Source organism: Gobius niger (assembly GCF_951799975.1).
Source record: "Gobius niger genome assembly, chromosome: 17".
NCBI lineage: Eukaryota > Metazoa > Chordata > Actinopteri > Gobiiformes > Gobiidae > Gobius > Gobius niger.
Window position 1 is genome coordinate 10680922 of NC_136868.1, and position 22889 is coordinate 10703810.

At 39.3% G+C, this 22889-nt stretch overlaps 1 protein-coding gene across 1 annotated transcript; it reads left to right on the top strand.

Annotated features, from left to right (window-relative positions):
• Positions 1-310: 310 nt before the first annotated feature.
• Positions 311-21096, top strand: LOC306977359 (uncharacterized protein; the record flags this gene model as incomplete). The annotated part of the gene is made up of 13 exons (XM_079575660.1): positions 311-672; positions 1174-1301; positions 2850-2992; positions 3944-4072; positions 5203-5358; positions 6022-6202; positions 9269-9512; positions 15289-15422; positions 16736-16872; positions 17755-17883; positions 17964-18119; positions 18195-18378; positions 20837-21096. Exons 2-13 carry the CDS (start codon positions 1178-1180, stop codon positions 21094-21096), a joined length of 1977 nt encoding a protein of 658 aa, XP_079431786.1. The 5' UTR covers positions 311-672; positions 1174-1177.
• Positions 21097-22889: the final 1793 nt, after the last annotated feature.

The window sequence follows — 22889 nt, forward strand, 5'->3', positions numbered from 1 at the left end:
GAAGCTTTTAGATTTGGGTAAAGCCAAACTGGAGAAAATGCACTCGATTCAGGTGGAGGTGCTGTATGAAAAGCTACTTGCTACATAGGCAACTTGAGCACTACCCACCTCTGATGACGCTGTAACGAGTATAAAGGGGTATAACTGCGGCCTATCAATGTAAAACATCATAAGCGCTTTGTTGTGGCGTCTGTTTGAATAACAGGAGCAGGAAGTTGCCTTTACTGTGTTCGGGTCCTTTAAGAGAAGCCGCCTGTGCCTCTGCTGATGTGCGCGGTTCCGCCTTTTCTTTTGTAAAACTGCAGCAGCCCGGGACAGACCGCCGCTAACGCGCACCGGGACAGACCGAGAGAGAGAGAGCGCGCGTGCCCCCCACCTGACTACACAGCGATAACTATCCAGGACTGCCCCATATGGCACGTTTTGGGGATTAGAGCATGCGGAAATCAAGATGTGCCGGCGCGGTCAGGCTGCATCCCGACGGAGACAGGTGGAGCGGACACCAGAGCGCACGGGCCAGACATGTTTCTGAGAGGCTGCGCGGCGGGGTGCGGAGAGGCGCTGGGAATGGGATGGGGCACTTTGCGGGGCACACGGTGTAAAGTATAGGCATCATCACATTCTGACGCTCGGGCTGGTCGGGCCGGTTCGGGACGGAGCATAACGCAGCAAGTAAGTAAGTGTAAGTGCGCCTATGCCCGGCTGCGTCTGCAATGGGACGGGGACACGGGCCACCGGGTGCAGAGGCTATGTTTACGTTTATTTCAAAACACATGAAAACTAATAGGCAAACTAAATGGTGAAATAGATCAAAGAGCACTGATTATTTGAGGTCTTTGGTCTGAAGGACAAATTGATTGGAACTGTTGTGAAAATCAAAATTAAAAAAACGCATGAACTTGAAAAGACAGATCAATGTTCAGCTTGGAATGTCTGCCTATAGTCCTAATATTGATTTCCTACTCATCATTGCTCAAAGGATTTTCATTCATAAAGGCTAGTTGCTGGATGTAGATAGTTGTTAAACAAAATAATGAAATAACAGTACCAGACAACATCTTCTGTGCTTAGACCCACCATCTCCATCCAGATCTACAGTTTCATTGACATGAAAGAAACAGTAAAGTGTGTAGGAGATTGTCTTTGCTAAACGATCACTACGTAATTCTGCAGGCCCATGTCGTCAGTGCTGGGGAGTGGGATGAGCGAGTGGAGTCTGTCCCAGCTGCCCCTGGACAGATGGATGTCCCTCCTGCCGTCTCCGCTGTGGGATGTCCCGCTGTACCACCTCGCCATCCCAGGTGCAGGCCACCTCCATAAGTGAACAAAAGCTTTAATATCATATTGAGAGTTTTCGTTGAATCTAGGTCAAAAGTTGGGTCAAAATTGTGGGACAACTGTATTACGTGAATGTGCAGGACACATATCCTTATGGGGACAATACCTTTAGAAGAGGTCGTCCCCAAGGGTTGTACTGAACATACCGAGTATGCAGTGCAGTACAGTGTAGTTTCTGTCACTGAACACCACCGAGTATGGGCTGAATATACAACTGTCTCATGTAAAGCACTTTGTCTGTGAAAGGCACGATATAGATAAAGTTCTTCTTCTTCTTCTTCTACTACTTGTTCTTCTTCTTCTACTTCTTCTTCTACTTCTTCTACTACTTGTTCTTCTTCTTCTACCTCTTCTACTACTTCTACTACTTGTTCTTCTTCTTCTACTTCTTCTTCTACTTCTTCTACTACTTGTTCTTCTTCTACTATTTCTTCTCTACTTCTTCTACTACTTGTTCTTCTTCTTCTACCTCTTCTACTACTTCTACTACTTGTTCTTCTTCTTCTACCTCTTCTACTACTTCTACTACTTGTTCTTCTTCTTCTACTTCTTCTTCTACTTCTTCTACTACTTGTTCTTCTTCTTCTATTTCTTCTCTACTTCTTCTACTACTTGTTCTTCTTCTACTACTTCTACTACTTCTTCTTCTACTTCTTCTTATACATCTTCTACTTCTTCTACTTCTTCTTCTACTTGTTCTTCTTCTACCTCTTCTACTACTACCTCTTCTTTTTCTATCTTCTACTACTATTTCTTCTTCTTCTTCTTCTTCTTCTCCTTCTACTTCTTCTTCTTCTACTACTATTTCTTCTTCTACTCCTTCTTCTACTTCTTCTTCTACCCCTTCTTCTACATTTACTTCTTCTACTTATACATCTTCTTCTTCTCCTTCTTCTCCTTCTTCTTCTTCTTCTTCTTCTTCTTCTACTTCTTCTACTACTTCTTCTTCTTCTTCTTCTTCTTCTTCTACTTCTTCTACTAATTGTTCTTCTTCTACTATTTCTTCTCTACTTCTACCTCTTCTACTACTTCTACTACTTCTTCTACTTCTTCTACTAATTGTTCTTCTTCTACTATTTCTTCTCTACTTCTACCTCTTCTACTACTTCTACTACTACTTCTTCTTTTTCTTCTACTTCTTCTACTTGTTCTTCTCCTTCTACTTCTTCTTCTTCTACTACTATTTCCTCCTCTACTCCTCCTTCTACTTCTTCTTCTTCTTCTACCCCTTCTTCTACATTTACTTCTTCTACTTATACATCTTCTTCTTTTCCTTCTCCTCCTTCTTCTTCTTCTTCTTCTTCTTCTACTTCTTCTTTTTCTTCTTCTTCTTCTTCTTCTTCTTCTTCTACTTCTTCTTCTTCTTCTTCTTCTTCTTCTTCTTTCTATAGAATAATAACATCAAATCTTTAGCTACTTGGTTGCATCATATCTGCAGTTTAAGACCCTGTTGGGAGTCTTTTTGAAGTTGCCTTTAACAAAAACCTCTTCTCGTTTTGCTTCTTGTCCAGGCAGCCACAACGCCATCACGTACTGTCTGGACATGAACGACCGCTCTCCCATGGACCTGCGGCAGCCGGACATGCTCCAAAAACTGGACAAGTACATGAAGCCCCTCATCAGGCCTTTCGTCTACAAGTGGGCTGTCACACAGGTGGAAAACAGTATTTTTTCAGTATTTTTATGAAATGTTTTTTTCTTTATTTGCTCTTACATACATATAGCATACATGACATTACAAAACACGCATTAAGCTGACAGGACATGTGTAGAGGTGTGGTGTGTGTGTTTCTGCACACGTTTGATACATTTGGAAGTCCAGGGTAATGCAGTTCTTACAGTATGGGCTTTTATTGTTTTGTTATGGAGTATTTTAATTACATGTAGACCCTTATAAACTTATATTTGTGAACTACACCTATCACGTTTAAAAGGGTAGGATCATTCCAAAGTGTTTTACATGCAGTAACACGACGAAAGCTTAACCAAATCAGGAGAAGCTGGCGGGAGTTGTGGCAGTACTCTTTGAGTTACTCGAGTAGTAGTTTCCTACTTTGCCTCTTAATTAGGGTGTTTACTATTTCTCTCGACCACAAGTTTTATGTGTCATGTTACGTGTTTGCACCGAGGACAATTCCCAGTCTGTGAACCTGTTCACTGACAAGGACAAGAAAATCTATTCTGACTCTGACTCTGACTAATTTGATGATTAATTAACTGCCCTCATAGAGTTAATTGATTAATAAAAGTACAACTAATTAAGCTGTACAGGAGAAAAAATAACCTGCATCATCTGAGAATTAACAGAATCAAGGGCAAATAAACTTAAAATTAAGCAACTGTTTCCCAAACTATGCAAGTAATGGATTTGTCTTCAGTAAATGAGTCTACCTTCTGATGATGGTTCATTATTGTGGTTGAAAAAGGGTCTTAATTTAATGTCTTGAGAAAAACAAGTCTCTGAGATACAGTGGTGAACAGTTACTTGCTAACTGTTTGGTAATCGATCGACAAAAGAAGTTGAACAGAATGATCCTTTCCAGTCTTAATTTGCTAAAAGAATCTAAACATTTTGGTGATTGAGCCCCATGTGTGATGTGTTCAGGAGTACAACATAAAGCAGCAGCTGGACTGTGGAGTCAGATACTGTGACCTGAGAATCGCACACCGACCCAACGACCCCTCGACCGACCTGTACTTCTACCACGGAGTCTACACCACCATCACTGTGCAGGTGACGCCTGTGTGGATGAGTTACATCAAGTAGATAAAGGTTCTTGATCTGTCAGCTGTACTGGGCTGCACAGTAAAGATGACAGATAAAGAAGATTTATCTATGATGGGATGTTCATGTACAGTGAGAGCTTACACAGGTGCCAAAGCCAACTATTCAAATCACTGCGTTTATCCTTCCCTTTCTGGGGATGAATCAGTGCAGCCATTTGCATGTCATTGTGAGGTTATTTGGCTAAGTTTAGTTGATGTTTTTGAGATGCTTTACTTTGAAGCGTTTTATGTTTTAGTCAATGTTTTTGATTTCACATACTTTGATTAATTAATCTAACTTTAGATGAGTCAGCTGAATCAGCTGCACATTTCTTGACACCAAAAGTGGTGGAAGAAGTACTCAATCAAGTAAAAGTTAAGTTAATTAAGTATAAAAGTATTTACTGTAAAATGTACTTTATAAAAAGTGGTTGAATCAAAAGGTCTACACGAGTAAACCACTAACTCAGGTCAAAAAACAGGAACTAAATCAGGTCTTTTAAAATGTAGTGGAGTAGAAAGTACAGATACAGGCTCTAAAATGTAAAAAGTGTCATACAATGTACTTAAGTAAAGTAAAAGTACCTATAATTTGTACTTTTCACTTGTATTTGTACTTTTTACTTTGTTACTTTCCACCACTGGACACCACTGGCAGATGTTTCAGCACAGTAATAACTCAGTAATAGGCAATAGCTCGGTAACTATTGGGATATTTGATCATAATGCATTTTGGAGCCTTGTTTCCATATTATTGTCCAGAAAACACCAACCATGTTTCCTGATCATTTATATACATAATACTTTGGTAAAGTAAAGGTCACACTGAAATGAGTTCAGTGTGTGGCCTGTTTTCACGTGATTACTAATAATGACCATGTTATTACATTTTAGGCACCATGCTACCATGCTGTGCTACTTCTATGCTATTACTGTGTTGTAAAATGCCACCATAATCTCTTCTCTAATTTGTGTTTATCACTTGTTGGATTTACTGGATTTTTAATCGACCGATGTACAAATCTTCTGTATGACTGTCCTAGTTGTTTTGCCTGGCACAGTTTTATTGTTATCTTATTGTTGTTTTTACCCTGTCAGACTGTTTTGCTGGAGATCAGGGAGTGGCTGGACGCCCATCCCGGGGAGGTGGTGATCCTCTCCTTCAGTCACTTCCTGGGCCTGAGTCAGGAGCTGCACATGCTGCTGCTGACCACCATCCGCGACACCTTCACCTCCAAGATCTGCCCCAAGACGGTCAGACATTTTACTCAGTTTATGCTACATTTGCCATTTTTCATTACCTAACCTTTGCCTTTTGGGGCAGTGTGTGTTAGTTCGGTGTACATTGTTGGCTACAGTGGGGACCCTATTGTGCATATTTTCAGCGATAGAGATATCAGAACCTTCTTGCAGGGAGGCGAGAGTGCCCACCGCAGCACCACTATGCCTTGATAATTGTGATCTACCATTGTCTAACTATATAAGCCCTGACAGTGTTATATAAATCTGGAAGCACCATATATCCAATGCATAACATCAATACAATAGGACATTACAGTGCACCCATATGGTGCTCCAGCTGTTCCAATTATTTCAATCATCACTGACCTTTCTAGGGATTACTGTATTTCTCTTCAGTGGTGTGAAAAACAACCTGGCATTGGCATACTGTACCTGAGTTTATCACAACACGTTTTTATGCCACATTTGACCTGCAGGCCACAGTTTGGACACCTCTGCTTTACACCAAAACCAAGTCACTGCACATTTGGTGGTAGAAAATTTGCCATAATTGGAAAAAGTAAAGCAAAGATCATGTTTCATTGTTTGTTTACCTCTGTAGATTCCTTTAAAACAACTGCTTTAATTTTAAGTGGCAGAACTATATGAATAAAACTGAATTGTGTTTTATTTCAGGAGCCGTTAAGCCTTCGTAACCTGTGGGCGTTGGGGTACCAGGTGATTGTGTCCTATGAACACAACATGGCGTACTGCAACTCTGAGCTGTTTCCCCATATCCCGTACTGGTGGGCCAACAAGTGCAAGGCAGAGTCTCTCATCGAAGTGTTTGAGCAAAAGAAACAGCATGGACGACCAGGTAAAGCTCATTATTACTACTACTACTACTACTACTACTACTCCACCATCTAACACAGCCAGGGCAGAAGGAGGGGAGCGACCTGACTGTGACCGGGTGCCTTAGGAATTAACGTAAAAGAGCTTTTAAGTGGCCACATGTGATAAACTAAAACTCACTGGGCCTCTATAGAATGGGCATATGGATACAGTGTGCCTTTAGAGGGAAACCAAGGGGTATTTAGCCCCAAGCCCTGGTGCCATGTTAGCATTTAAGTAGGTGTAGTGCAGAAGTCGCCGGCTCCTACTGCCAGTGCCCCATTAGTCACCATCTCCAAACCAATGCTAAGTAACAGGCTGCGCACTCATTTTTCATTCACTTTCTACATGGTGGTGATAAGCAGCTGCGGCAACCACACACTATAAAACTAATAATGGACTTATTGTGGTCTACTTCTTCCTGAAACCTTAAGAAAATGGCAGCTAGCTCCGAAAGTTCCTGACTCCTATAGACTTTCCATGGAAACTTTTTCCCCCTCTGTAAGTCAGTATATTATTATTCTTTATTTATACAGGTGGTCTCTTGAGACTCATTGTCTCATTTGCAAGAGAGACCTGTTAGAACATACAAGGTAGATAACGGTCAACAATAAGACAACAGTAGAACAATTACAACGACTTTAACACAATACTAAGAAAACGTATAAAACTTAAAAACAAGAGCAGCCACATGGAGGACACTCCTTTACAAGGGATTTAAACTGATAAAAGATCACAAGATCATCCACACAAAAGGTTTTCTGTGCCTCATTCCAGACATTTGGTGCAAAGTAGCAAAAGGCCTTTACACAGTGTGACTCGAGAGTCAAAATGTCCTGAGACCTCAGCTGGTGAGCTTTTGACCTGACATTGATAAGATTTAACAAATAATCAGGAAGGACACCAAGAAGAGCTTTGTAAATAAACAGCAGACGGTGCTGCTCCCTCCGTGCTTCTAGAGATTGCCAAACCACTTTAGCACAAAGATCACAGTGGTGGCTCCTATAACCATTTCCATTGGTGAATCTAATTGCTGAATGGAAAACTGCATTCAGAGGCTTCAACACAGATGCAGTGGAGTGAACATGATATCACCGTAATCCACAACAGAAAGCACCATAGCCTGAATTAACAGTTGCCTCTTGGAGGGATCCAGTTTTTGTTTCTGTAGAAAAAAGACTGCTTTGCTTTAAGTTTGTTTGTTAGTTCCTGAACATGTTTACCAAATGAGATGCCAAGACATTTATCTCATGGCACTTTCTCAAAAATGGAACCGTCTAAAGCAGAGACCGACACGTCAGAACTGAATGCTTTCTAGAGACCAACATGCATTTCGTTTTTGAGGAATTCATTAACATTTTCAAATCAGTAAAATTTTGGTGAACCAAATTGAAGTCATGTTGTATATTTTGAGTTGCTTGTGCAGCAGTATAGAACACAGGCTCGTCATTCTCACCTTCACATTCGTCTTAACATACGCAACATCACCCTAATCTTATCCTTTTACTATTCTCATTTTTACTTTCGCCCTACTCTAAATAATTGAGCTGGCTCCAAAAACCCAGTCAAATTGCTTGCATGAATGAGCTTCAGCGAGCCTATGCTGAAGGCTGTGGGGAAGCCTCGCTCCCAGTCTATGGCGCCAACAGACACTCTTACTATTGTAACGTATATTTCTCATGTATTAATCGGTGTTACTGGTCTGAAGAAGGTCGTGGGTAAAGCAGAGGGAAGCTCCTCAGGAAACTTTATTTGAAGGAAATTAATAGAACAGCCAATAATGTCTTACAGTTACATTTATGCGTGAGCTCATATCCCTACGCCAAGAATAAGATAAGATAGTTCCTGACAAATAGTGCCACGGCAATAAAGGCAATGAATATGATAAATATTATAAAAGAGAAAAATAAATCACGTTACATACTTCCCCATCTTTAAAGGAAATCAGTAAAAATGAATCATCACCATGAAATATTGTCACAAAGTGTACACTGGCAACAGAGAGGAGCACAAACAAAACGGCCAAAAATATGAACCTTTCCCCAAAATGTGGTATTATTTTTTTTCTTTTTCATGAGAGAAGGCGCTGTGGCTTACGTACAATGTACCCACTCCATGTTGTAAGATCGCCAACTGCGTGAGTAAAGCAGCACACGGAGAGGGAATAGCTCCTCAGAAAACTTCATTTAAAGGGAAATTAATAGAACGTCTTACAGTGACTTTTACATGTGAACTCATATCCCCACGCAAAGAATAAGATACTTCCTGACAAGTAGTACCACGGTAATGAAGGCAATGAATATGACATATAAATATTAGATAAATTGGAGAAAAATAAATCATGTTACTTCCCCATCTTTAAATGAAATGTCCTCATTTCAAAACATAGGTACTTCTCTCATGAAGAACTTGTTTAAAAGAAAAAAATACCACATTTTGGGGTAAAGGCTCCTCTCTGTTGCCAGTGTACACTTTGTGACCATATTTCATGGTGATGATTTATTTTTACTGATTTCAGGGTAACATTAATTTTATCTTGCTATATGAAACTGAAGTACCTATATTTTGAAATGAGGACATTTCCTTTAAAGATGGGGAAGTATGTAACATCACCAACCACTCACTCATCCTATTCTATTCAATACTGCCCAATGACAAGTCACAACAAGTCAAGACAATTGACTGTGCACAACTTCAAACCACAACAACGCCGCCCAAGAAGTGACTTCCTGTTTCGCTCCAGCACGGCAAAATAAAAGCACCATCTTATTCATTAGTTCCACTTTCTTTCTGCCTAACTATTAACAGACAAAACACTTAAAATGTGTGTATTTAATTATATTCTTAAAATACAAGTACCTGCTGTACTAATCAATGAGACGAGCTGTGTGCTTTTATTTTGGTTTGCTGGATCGAAACAGGAAGTAATTTCTTGGGCGGCGTTGTTATGATTTGAAGTTGTGCACAGAGTCAATTTGTCGTATAATCACTTCAATTTCACGGTCCCTCATCCTTCTGCTACCGACTAACATGTTTTATTGTCCTCCAGGTGGTTTCTTTGTGACGGGGATCAACCTAACGGAGGATCTGAAGTACATTTGCACCCATCCGACTGAGACGCTGAAGGATTTGGTGATGTCCACATACCCCACGCTGCTGGGATGGGTCACAGAACAGACTCCAGGGGCAAAACCAGGCGCCCTCAATATAATCGCTGGGGACTTTATCACGGAGTGCCACTTTGTACCCACTGTGGTAGGACTGAATGAGAAGCTACTCAAGTGGTCCTCCTGACTTTTGGATCTGGAAAAATAATGTGAATCCTAGCATGAAAACACACAGGCTTGTTGTTGAGATAAAAAAAATACTTGAATTGAACCGGCCATTTTATTAGGGACTTGCAGAGCTAGGAAGTGAAACATGCAAAACAGGCCAATCCTCTTACTTCTGACCAAAATCCTTTCTCAAGATTTAGAGGTGTTTCTCTTGCAACACAGGGAAATGCGTCATCCAGATTTTGAACTAAGATCTTGGTCAGGAGCTCCTGTAATTGTCGTGTACATGTTTTTAAGAAGATGAGAAGAATTAGTCTTATTGATGTTAAGAATTGAACCTAATAACGTGGCTGGTGAGTTCCTGCTGTTAAATAGGAAGAAAATGCACTTATTTTAATCGATAAATTGTATGTTAGAAGCTACTTAGACACATGTGTGGCTTTCATTTGCATTTCACTGGATCACAGTCGCTATCATTATCAGCAAACGTGGCCATTTTGACTGTTCAGGCCCCAGAAGCAATAATAATGTACGCTTTATCATTACACGATTATGAATTTACATGCATTTTAGATAAAAAAGCACAACTATGGAAAGCACATTTTCGTTAAAGGGGGTTTTTGTAGTAGCAAAACTGACCAGAGGTGGATGCGTTGCTAGATTAATGTTTTCAAGTGAATCCATTAGTTGGCGAATGACTGGAAGTGGTCGTACAGTAGTTGTGGTGCTTCGTGCTTGTGGTCGATTGCATTGAGATTTAGCTTTCATTTTCCCGACACATACTTAAAGGGATATTTCAGGATTTTTGACATAGGGCCTCATTTCCTAGTTATCCCGAGTGTTGCTGATTTCTGGTTTTTAACACAGGCGAGCTGATACTGTGGCTCCGAAATGACAACACAGGCACGGCTTCTTAAAGACGGGTGCTTTACTTGAGTTTATGCCGTGAAAACTGTTGGACAGGACATGAAATACAATTCTTTAGACATAGTCCAGTCACAGATAAAACAATGTATTAAACAAAATGGCTACCTCGTGGCCGCCTGCCACTTCGGAGGTTCTTGGGCAGCAAATATTCAGTTTTGTGCATACTAAACAAGCATGCAATAATTAGACCAATGTACTTTACAAATATACAAATAATTAGACACAATATAAAACAGAAATACCTTGTGCAGCTAGCTAATTGGCCTTGCTGCTGCAGATGGCTCGGTCAAAGTCTTTTGCATGTCTGGGCAAATGCAAGTCTCGCAGCCTCTTATACTAAACCACAAATCTCGCGATAGTTGCGGTACAAAAATAAAAAATAAAACTACTCCTTTGGCAAATTAATGCATCTTATTTATAAAATGTAACATAAATTCACAACGTGAGTCACAATAAATTTCAACAAAAAATATTAACCCTTAAAACAAAAAATACTAAATGTAAGTCCTTTCAACGACACTTACAGATACCATACAAATGCGCTAGCCTTGCACTAGCCTAGCACCACGTAACACTTCAAATATAAGAACGGCATGAGTTACAAAATAAATATCTCCAGAAATCAACAACGCTCTGGATAACGAGGAAATGAGGCCCTATGTCAAAAATCCTGAAATACCCCTTTAAATTATAGTCAGTTTGGTTTTTAATGCTGACTCTAGAAATAGACGGGTTCCACAGTGATGTAAAATGAGGAGCGCTGCCGCAATGCAAAATAATATTGTACCTTTTGAAAGATGAAAAGCCTGCAAAGTGTCCATATAATGTGACTGAAACCGATCAAAAGACGTCTTTGACTATTTCCTATCCATTTAAATCTATTACATATGAAGCACACTCAGAGTCAATTGGCTGTAACTTGGCTGAGAACATGATGTTTCTTTTCTCATCTGTTCTGTTTTCAATGCAATATTAGACTACTTACCTAAAGGAACAGGCCACCATTACCTCCATACTGAGATACGTTTGTACCTGAGCTTAGACGAGTTGATACGTACCTGTCTGGTCTGTGGAGGAGGATCGTGGTAGCTTCTAACTCCACCCCCATTTGGAGCTATAGGAATATGCTGGGAGAGGCCAAATGCTAACAACATCTTTGGTCGATCAGACAGGTACACATCAACTCGTCTAAGCTCAGGTAAGAACATATCTCAGTAAAAAAACGGTGGCCTGTTCCTTTAAGGCGAGACACGGCAGGTGAAAGTATTGATTTTTCACGTAGTGGAGCGAAGTGGAGATTTTTATCTATTTTCCTCCCTTCACATCTTAGTTTTCATATCAGAGTATGAAAATGACAAAACTCACCCGCATGATGTTTATTTTATGATGTTTTGCCTGCGAGGTGGGGGCAACCCGGAAGTAGCTGCTGCGCCGCGTAGAAAGTCCATCTTTCAAGCGGGTTTTCATTCATAAATATTGACAGATTTTACATCCACGTGTCCTGCTAAGGGTCCCCGTGATGACGCTTCGACCCAAATATGGTATTTTTCCTCCTACGAGACGCTGGTGCGGAAAAGTCGGAGAACGGGCCGCGCATGCGCATTCGCTACAAAACTTTAGGGCTGGTTTTCTCTGAATGAGAGAAGCCGCACACAGGCAGAGCCTGAGCCCTTATAGAAGCTCCCACAGACTCCACACTTTCCAGTCTAGAGACCTAACAATATTTTGAAGGTTTTTTCAGAGGGATTTTTTAATGTCTAATTCCTAGCCTGATTTATTCAACTTTGAAACCAAAAAAACAGGCGGAATTTTTACAGATTTTTTCACTGATGATTAGTTTGTTGAAAAACTAAACAAAATATCCAAAATCCTCTCTGAAAAAATCTTAGTTGCTAATATGTCAATAAAATGAAACCATAAATTTTAATCTGGCTCAATTCATTAGTTTGATTTCGTTGCCCAAAATATCCAATCCAATCCAATCCAATCCACTTTATTTATATAGCACATTTAAACAACAAAACGTTTCCAAAGTGCTGCACATGCAACAAAATCAATAAAACCAAAACAATGCAAATGAGCTCTACCGCTATATGAGTGTAAAACAATAGATATGAATAAAACAGTTTAAAAGAATAAACAGTTTAAAAGAATAAATATATAGGCAACTTTAGCCATTTTAATGCTCAAAATGCCTTATTTTTATGTGAAAACATAAAATGACAGAAAAAGTGCAATACATTTTTTTCTCATATTTATATCTGTAAAGTTCAGCAAAAGTTTCAAATTGACATCTCTACATATTTTTTTCCCCTATTCACCTGCAGTGTCTCGCCTTAACTGGAAATTATTTACTTTTACCGAAAGCTGTGTCGAGTATTTACAGCGGTTGTGCTTCTACTTGAGAACATTTTTTTTAAGTATCTTCCACCTCTTGTCTTGAAAAATAGTCAGTGAAAGACACAGCAGTGAAAGATGACACTCAAGGCAAAATGCATGGAAAACTCTTGTTTGCATGAGCCAGCCTCGTTGACTGTTCACATTTCTAAAGCTTCATCACCAGAGCCTTTGTTTGATATGCGCCACCACCACTGTGCCTGTATATACTGCTTTTTTTTATAGTTATTGTTCATTTAGCCTTTGTCCATGATTCAGAAGTAACGCCTAAAAACATAAACCAAATGTTGTCAAGGAGAAAAAGGTGTTTCCGTGGCGTGATTCAGTAAAAGTGTAATAGTAACTGTACTGTATACTGTGGGGGACATGTCGTGTTCTCTCGATTCATTTTTACCTCCCTGCCACATCCATCTTTGTTGAGCCTTGGGACAAGTGTCGTTTACTTGCTCGGCTTGTGAATGACCTCTAGTGGCAATTTTAGAACTGAACTTCTGTCTCAACTGTGCGACTGATTTAATGAGGACCGTTTCAACACACACAATTTTTTTTATTTAATTTTGTTACGAATGTTGCATCTTGGCACAAATCCATGTCTGATGCAAATGTCTTTTTTTAAAGGCGCATTATGCAACTTTTATGTGGAGGAAGAAAAGTTAGTCCTTATTTTGGGCTTTTCCATCTCAGTGGCCTCCATGCCGCTCCAGGACCTATTTTATTTCAGGTTTTTTTTTATGGGTTTTAGGTTGTTTACCTCAATGGAATGTATACGTAGCCATGGAGACGGATCCATGTGCTGTGAGAACCTTCCCGAAACCCTAAAAAACAATTGATCCTGAAGCATCCTAGAGAAACACCAGGACGGAAAGTGAAGTTACCCACCCACACAGCCGCTGGATCACTGAAAGGTCAATTACACACAAATATGAACTATTTTCACATAAGATATTGCACAATGCGCCTTTAAGTTATGAGTTTTTTTCATGACTATCGACTGTATGCAAAATTATCACTATAGATCACGCATTCTAAACCAGTACGTTGGTTAACAAAAAGCAGGGTGCATGTAATAGTATAATAGCAATATTTTCTTGATTTTTCTCCTGCTTTGAGCCTCTGTATTTAAAACTCTTTATACTTCAGTGACTTGTTAACAACACATGTAAATAAAAATAGTACAACACTTGCTCTTGATCATTGAGTTAAGCCAAAGAGTTCTTGCATAATTTAATCAAGCGTCCCACTCACAATTCAACAAGAAACACAAGAAGGTACAACAGGGCAAGATGCTGCCGATATGGGCGACAGTGAAGTGTCTCTGTCCAGTTCTTATTTTGTTTATAAATGCAAGAAGCACTGGGAACAAACTCAAAGACTCCCCTGCAATAGCTGACTCATAGGAATCATTGAAGTGTTGTCGGGCTGTGGGCTACTTGTTGCTATTTCTGTTATAGCTGATACTAATATGATAACTAACCTCATATACTCCTTCTATTACTCTGCTACAATATACACCAGTGGTTCCCAGCCTTTATTGTCTTGTGCACCCCTTGGGCCTTTCAATGGTCGTCCGTGTACCCCCTACCTCAGGGGTGTGGCAGTTCATTTAGAAAGTAATTACTTTCTAAACACATTTTACTGAAAAATACAGCTTTTCCTATGAAAATTATGTTCAATTTCCCCCTTTTTTCAATCTGAAATAGTTTCAAGTACCCCCTGCTAGGTTTTCGAGTACCCCCAGGGGTCCCCGTACCCCTGGTTGGGAAACTGTGATATACACGACTCACTTATGTCAAGGTCATGTCATGTCAAGCTCACTAAAAAGGAAAAAAAGGTTTAGAGCCATATTGCGAAACGTTTCCCCCCAGTCAATTGTGCACAAAATACATTTACAGCATTCAGGGTTTTAAGGGTGAAAAATACACAAACGCATGATTTGGCGTTGTTGGCGTCTGGCTGAGCAGAAGGAGCACATTTGGTGCCACTGTCTGTACAGCATCACAGTGTTGCTCTTGGTACATGGCAACATATAACCTGGAAATGTTCCGTAGTGTGGCTTCAATGCAGTGTGTGGCACAAAATATAGTCTTAAAAAAAAAACCTCAAATATACATATATGTATACAAATATGCAATACAATCGATGAAGATAATCTATAATGCTCATTATAACTAATTATTTCTATTCATCTAGTCTTATCACTGATTGTTTACATTTACTTCCTGTTTTACACAAGCTCCGCCCCATCAGCTGTTTTAAATGTGATTTTTTTTTCCTGCTTCGGAGCTACTGAAGTCTTTTTGTCTCTTAATCCAAAAATAATCAAAAAAGGCGTAAGTGGATTTCGCGCATGCACTTTATATTGCGTCATAATCGGTTTATCGGTTCATTTCCCTCTCGCTTTTGTTCGTATTGGAGGTAATTTGAGCGCGTTGTTACGAGGAAGCCTCGGGAGATGCTGCTGTTTATAAAGCTGCTCCGCTCGTGCGGGAGCTTTAGTTTGTTATGAAGAGTCTCGAGGACAGATCGAGATGGACTGTGAGAACTGGATGTCCGCTTTACCCGAGGAGCTGTGGGACGTCCCGCTGACTGATCTGGCTATACCGGGTACAGTAATACATGAAACTACTGCATTACAAATAAGTAGTGCGTCATGCTAAACCCGGCTATAGGATTTTAATATAACTTATAAGGTAACACTTTAATTTACTACCCTTGATACATTATACCCAAGTAAATTTGGTACAATGTAACGTGGTCTGTGACAATGTGTAATAAGTTGTACCTATGGGTTAGATACACAATTAAATAATATGTATCTGTAGTTTGTAGGTACATAATGTAATAAGACATAACTCTAACCCTAACCTTAAGCCCTGTGTCCTATTTCATTATGTACCTACAAAGTACTGATACAAGTTATTCCATTGTGTACGTACTACGCAAGTTATTACACATTATTACAGAGCACATTACATTGTACTCAATTTAGTTCGGTACAATGTATCAAGGTACTGTCAAATAAAGTGATACCACATTTGGCGTTAGCTACATGTTTAGTCTCAACACTGAGGTTACAAAATAAAATGTAATTTATCCAAAATCCAAAATAGGACAATTACTCACAATTCATAAACAAGGCAACTCAAAGTGCTTCACAGTTACATAAAGTTACAAGGCAGATCAAATCGATTCATAAAACATCAATATACAATTTTATTAGTTACAGTAAAAGGAAAGAGTGTAGATGAAATACTTTCAGTTGTCAAAAGCAGAGTAAAAAACCTGGATTGTCAGAGTTGAGACTTCTCACATCATGTTTGCAAATACAATACAGACTTACTACAATTATACAAAACAAACAATCATGATTCATTATTATGCAGCAGTTGTAAACGTTTTAGCTCATAGTTTGATAAATGTAAATATCCTAGTTTGGACACAAATGATTTAATCTGAACTGACCTTTCTGCCCAATGATTCCCATTTCCCACTGAATTGAAACATGGAGAAGAGATGAGGCAAATAAGGTCAATCAGTCAATCAACGACAAAGATCTGCCTGTGTCGGAGCTCCTGGTCGCTGCGTCTGGGTAATAAATAGGAAATAAGCACAGAGGAGGTGTTTTTGGGGGGCAATCTTGTTCCTCAGCATCCCCTCAACAAAATATCTTCCCACGGCTCTTCTTGTAATTTGACCTAAAACAATAAACCAACAGAAGAACCATGGTGTCTGGGTTTTATACAGCTGCAAAGACCCAGTGGAGACGTTATATATCCCTCTTTTGAGATCACAATGCTGTCGTGTATCTGTAACTTAACCGTAAACTGAAACTCGCACTAGACAGAGCAGTTCTCCAGGTTTGCTTTCGAGCACTTTTTCCTTGTCAAATGTTTACACGTCACATCGATCCCGCGCAGGAAGCCACGATGCCATGAGCTACTGCCTGGACATCTGCTCCCCTTTGGTCCGCACTGAGTCGGACGTCTTCAGGCTGCTGGACGGCGTGTGCTGCTGCTTCACGAGGCGCGTTATCTTCAGATGGGCCACGACTCAGGTATCTGTGGCATGTGGAGGGACAAGGACAGTAAAAAAAAAGATCACGTGGGTTACTGGATGTGAAATGAGGAATCTGGCAACAAAAACATGACAAAACAAAGACAAACACCGACATGCTCGGACAATGGGAATAATATGATCTGACTGGATAATTCAATTTCTATAACAGTATAAGTTTGTGTGTTTTAATCATTATTATTTTTTGGTTTATTGTTGCTTTTTCATCACGTTTTTGGCACTCTTTTGTGGCATTTTTGTTGCTTTTTCAGAAGCTTTTAGATTCGGGTAAAGCCAAACCGGAGAAAATGTGCTTGGTTCAGTGGGGGGTTTAGAGGTTGGAGGTTGAGTTGTTCCATGGCTTTTTCTCCACTTTTTATATTGTTTTTAGCTGATGTTTGTCTGTGGATAATGTGAGCTAGTATCCACAAACATGGTGGATCTCCATGGTAACAGTGAATTTTACATTGCAGTAATAGCTAACAATTCGGAAAAGTTGAGACATGCTCTTTAAGTTTCTGTGGTTTGAGTATATTTTTATGAAAGACTGATGAAAGACTATTTCATTTTGCAATTTTTGAAAATTTCTGAAAGATCAAGTCGGTATCAGTATCTATGCCAGAGTACTTCTTAAAATGAAAATTCTAGACCTGCTTTGAGCTAAGTCTGTCGTCTAATCAGCAGTAGTTGTTTGTTCAGTAACACAACACCCCTTCAGGTAAATAAATGAAATGAAATAAACTAAGCCAAATGTACTTTGGGTACTAGCCCTAGTTCTTTTAAATTCAGCCGTTTCTTGTGTCCTATGCTGTATAACGCTTTCCCTCTTTGATGGAGACTAACACAGCAACACTGAAATAATACAATTCGATCGTCTCTTCAGGACAAAAGCATCGAGGAGCAGCTGTCTTTGGGGATCCGATACTTTGACCTCAGGATCGCTCACAAACAGAACGACTGCAGCCCCGACCTGTACTTTACCCACGTCCTGTACACGCACCTCACTGTCCTGGTGAGTCAATCAGCAGACCAATCAATCAGTCAACATCCAAACCTAATCAATGACAGCAATCTGTTTTTCATCTGTAACAGGAAACTCTGATGTCGGTTGCTGGATGGATGAAAAGTCACCCAAAAGAAGTGGTCATCCTCGCCTGCAGCCATTTTGAGGGGATCAGTGAGAAACTCCATGAAGAGTTCATTTTTTCAATTAAGAGGATTTTTGGATCAAAGCTTTGCCCCAAAAAGGTTTATTCACAAAATCAAAATAATAGTATGCACTGACAAAAATGAGAACTTATCTGTTTACTGTGTTGCAAACAGGAGCCAGATCTTTCTTTGAGGAGTCTTTGGGCGTCTGGATACCAAGTCATTCTCTCGTACGAGGACCAAACGGGCGCGAGGCATCCAGAGCTGTGGCCGAGCATCCCGTACTGGTGGGCCAACCAGAAAACTGCATCAGGAGTCACCAGCTACTTAGACTGGAAGAGAGACCTCGGACGGCCAGGTGAGACCCTCCAAGGACCCTCTGAATGGCATTAACAAGAGGTGCTAGCTTTAAAGCTCAGCGTACATTAACATGGTTGGCACGGCAACAGTTTAGTTAGTTTAGTTTTTTGCCTCTGTCACTTCCTGCCACCGTCTATTATAAAGATAGATAAATAAAGATCTTATTATTATTATTATTTCTGCGCTGAGCTTTAGACAATGTTTAGCTAAAATATAGTCACTTCCTTTTAGTCCCTTTAATTGTTTGTAAACATTCTGGGCTGAGCTGGAAGCTAGATTCCCATCTATTTCCATCACGTCATAGACGGGGGCATGGCTTTGTCAAGGGAGAAAATAGAATCTTTTGGGAAACACAATTTTTCACTCTTTTTAGCCATTTCCTGGTGGAATATCAACCTATTTATCACCCATAAATAAAGTCAAGTGTAAATCGGACCCAGATGGATATTTTCTCATATATGGGCGATTCCAAACATGCCGTTTTTTCACTTCTACAGAACAATCTGCTCTGCGAAAATATCCATATGGGCTCGATTTACACTTGACTTTATTCTTATGTGATAAATAAGTTCATATTCCACCTGAAAATGGCTAAAAAGAGTGAAAAATGGTGTTTCCCAAAAGATTCTATTTTCCCCCTCGGCGAGGCCACGCCCCCTTCTGTGACGAGATGCCGTCTGTTAGGGATGGGCGATGCCACATTTTTTTGGAATCAATACGATACCGATACTTTTGGGGTCTTTTTGTCGATACCGATGCCGATACTGGTCATTTCATATGGGTGAATGTACAGTATTTCAATCAATATACATTTCATGTTCCATGTAAGTGTTGTCATGGTCCGCTTCTGAGGGTCTACAATAGAGTCCTCAATAATGTATGCTAAACTGGACATTTTCTTTGGAAGATACCTCTCCATCCATCGAGGTGCTCGGCTAGTTTTGGTCAAAAGACGTCTGGAAATAAGGCAGTTGGATGGAGTGACCTCTCGAAAAATTATATCCTCAGTCAAAACATGGTTACTGGTTGTTTTATATAATGAATTGGTCAATTATAATGATATTACTTTAACTGGTTATGGCTAATGTGAATTTAAATACATAAACAACATTTAAAATGAACACTTAAATGACAAATAGAACCTAAACCAGAATGATAGGACTGGCTCAGTTCAATCCTTTGCTGTTGTGAACTGTTTTGGCTCAGAACAAAGAAACAAATCATCCTTTTGTGTTGATAATCGCTGCCCCGCCTCCCTTTTACATATGCAAATTAGTATAGATACTTTTTGCCCAATATCGATACTTAAAAAGTAGCCGTTTGGTATCGATCCGCCCATCCCTACAGTCTCTATTGTAGCTGTCGTCATAGTAACAATAAACAAATGTCTAACTGTTGTTGGAAATATCAGATAAACCTTATTTTATTGTCTTAAATGTCATTCCACTTGTTCTTGCACTTTAAGCCACAACAGGAGCACATTTTTTGTTTGTAGTTTTAGACTTATAATCGCTAGTTTTACTTTAATCTTATTTCTCTTGATCACTTCCTGCCTCCAGCTGATGTCACTGATGATGTAAGCAGGGAAAGGGTCTATTAGACACTGACAGGAAGTGACATAGATAGAGGGAAAAAAAAACAACCTTTAAACTGTTGCCGTGCCAACCATGTTAAGTCAATGGGAAATGAGTCAAACTGCTTTGAAACTTTACCTTTATGTAAAGTTCTTATATAAACTTATATAAAGTATAAGATAACTTTTCTGCCCAACATTTCTTCATTAAAATTGCTGCTTCACTGAAATAAAATGTTAATTATTACTTACAACAGATGTCATCCATCTATATTAGTTATATTTTCAAAATCATTCAAATCTGTCACATGCACTTTAAAATAACAGCATAACTTCACCTTCATCATGATTTATGTAAGGTGCATGGCAACCTGCCCAAGCATCAATACTGGTTTCCTTGTGCTTGTCACGTATTTAATATGTGAATGCCATATTTATCTCAAACTACATGTTAATTAATGTCATGCAATGTGTCCCGGAGAAAAATATGAAAAGTTAAGTTAAGTTAGAGTATGCTTCAAAGACACTTGAGTAAAATGAGCACAAACATGAAAAAAAAGAAAAACAGATCTTGGATTTTGTTCTGAGCCTCAAAATAATTGTCAGTAGCAAAGTTTTTATTTTTTTGAGGTTGCTAAAAATAAGCCTATGTACAGTGGGGGAAAAAAGTATTTGGCCAAAATCCAATACCATGTCTATGTGAAACTGACCAAATACTTTTTTCCCCCACTGTATATATAAAAAAAAAAAACAGAACCGAGGCAGTGCAAAAATATATACAACTATTTCAACAAACGAAACTAACAGCCTACGACACACACCACACTGACGTCTGTGGAATGTGAAAATGGTGGTCAAACTTGTTTCATTCCGTCCTCTCCAGAGAGTTTCTTCGTGTCGGGCCTGAACCTGACGGCGGATCGCTATTACATCACCACTCACATGAAGGACTCACTGCGCACTTTGACTCTGTGCAACTGGGAGTGTCTGAGGGCCTGGCTGGAAAAACAGGCTCCTGGATCTCTGCACCAGAGCCTAAACATCATCGCGGGAGACTTCATCGGCCCCATCCCCCTCTGTCCGCTCATCGTAGGGCTGAACCTAAAGCTGCTGAAGAAACACAACCAAAGCGCCATTCACTAGCTGCTGTTTTCTTACTGTAATGTTTTAATTATTGAATAAGACTGTTACTAACTATGCTGTAAACATGATTTAACTATATATATGGTTGAAATGGTGTTACCTCCTTTTGATAAATGTACAACTGTGAATTATTTCTGGCAATAATGAGCCTATAGTTAATTGGTGAGACCTTACGAAAAACCATATGCCTCCGAAATCATTGCTGTACAACTTTTTCACCAGATGCCCTACAGAAACGGTATTTACTAACTGTGAACTGATTTTATTTTGAATTAACTTGTGAAATATGCTGTTTGTCAAAGCAAATCCTCATAGTGTGAAGAACTTTAACGCAGGGTTTTCCGCGGGGCATTAAAAGTCAGGAATTGTGCCAAAATCAAGGCCTTAAATATAATTAAAAAGTATTTTATTGGATTCAAACTGGCTCAAAATCTTTTACTGTGTGAGTTCATCGAAAATGCCGAAATGGTGTTTTTAAACATATGTAGCTGCAGTTTTGGCACATTTTTTGTTTAATAATTGCCTGTTTTGTCCAATTGTCTTTCCTCTGTTTGATGAAATGCTGCAAATCTTAAGATGAATTTAGTGCTGGTTTTATATCGGGTATCGGCTACAAATATCGATACAGAACCGATACCAGTTTTGGCTCTCACCGCCTTAAAAACACAACTTTCACCATGTACATCTAAGTGAATATGGGCATGCTGTGTATCACTGTAAAGCTAAGAACCTGGAGAATTCAATCGGCGAAATGTATTTTTGTTCGCGCTAACAATAGCACACTAAAGCTGCTAATGCTAACGAAAACTAATCAAGGCTGGGTCAGAAAATATGATAGAAATACATAAAGAAGCCTAATACAATAACCACAGCTGAAGCCAAGTGTTTGTATTTTAGTATAAGAAATAACAGATCTAACATATTTGTAATAATCAGGTCACTTAATGTGAGTTTACATTAATGTAGTGTAACCTAAAGTCCAGTGATTCTTGTTTAATGTTTATCCATTCGTTTATCAATATATATAACTGATCTGTGACATCATGACAATAAAATATGACTTTATTGATCTCAAAATGGAGAAAGGAGGAGGAATTTTTCACTCAAAGAAAGCCACTTTTTAGAAAGTCTGTTGGTATCGGTAAATATCGGATATCGGCAGATACTCTAACCCCAGTATTGGTATCGGTAGTAAAAAAGCTGGATCGGTGCATCTCTAGTATTTGGGCATTAAAAGCATTAAATTTGACTTGTTTCTGCCTATGTAAACCCTATACTAACTTGGCATGGCTTTAACGCATGGTACCGATCTTAAAAAAACTTTCTGACACACTGTTTACAAAACTGTCTTTAAGAGGGAAAGCTATTTGGAGCAATATATTCTAAATTCAAATCTTCTCTGCTTTATTTTGGGTTATTCCTTATTGCGTTCTTGCACATTGTCTCGACACAGGTCAATAGGTTGTAATCCACGGGGCCTGAGAATCTGACAAAAATCCTGATGTTTTGACCTGGTTTAGAGTTAATTACTGGGCTTGTCCACATGAAACAAACACAGGTGCAAAGTTACTAGTCTCTTCTGTCACCCCAAGGGAAGCTGGTATTGTTTTCTTATAATGGTGCGTCCAAAATGGTGATGTTCTTCCACAAACATGGGTCTGAAGAGTAAAGTTTGGAGATGTAAAATAATGATCAGGTTAACTTTGAGAGGCCTGTCAATCTCATTAGTTACTATTTTCTCTATTTGATTTATTTTACGCCCTTCTTTTATTGTTTACACTCAAACCACCAGT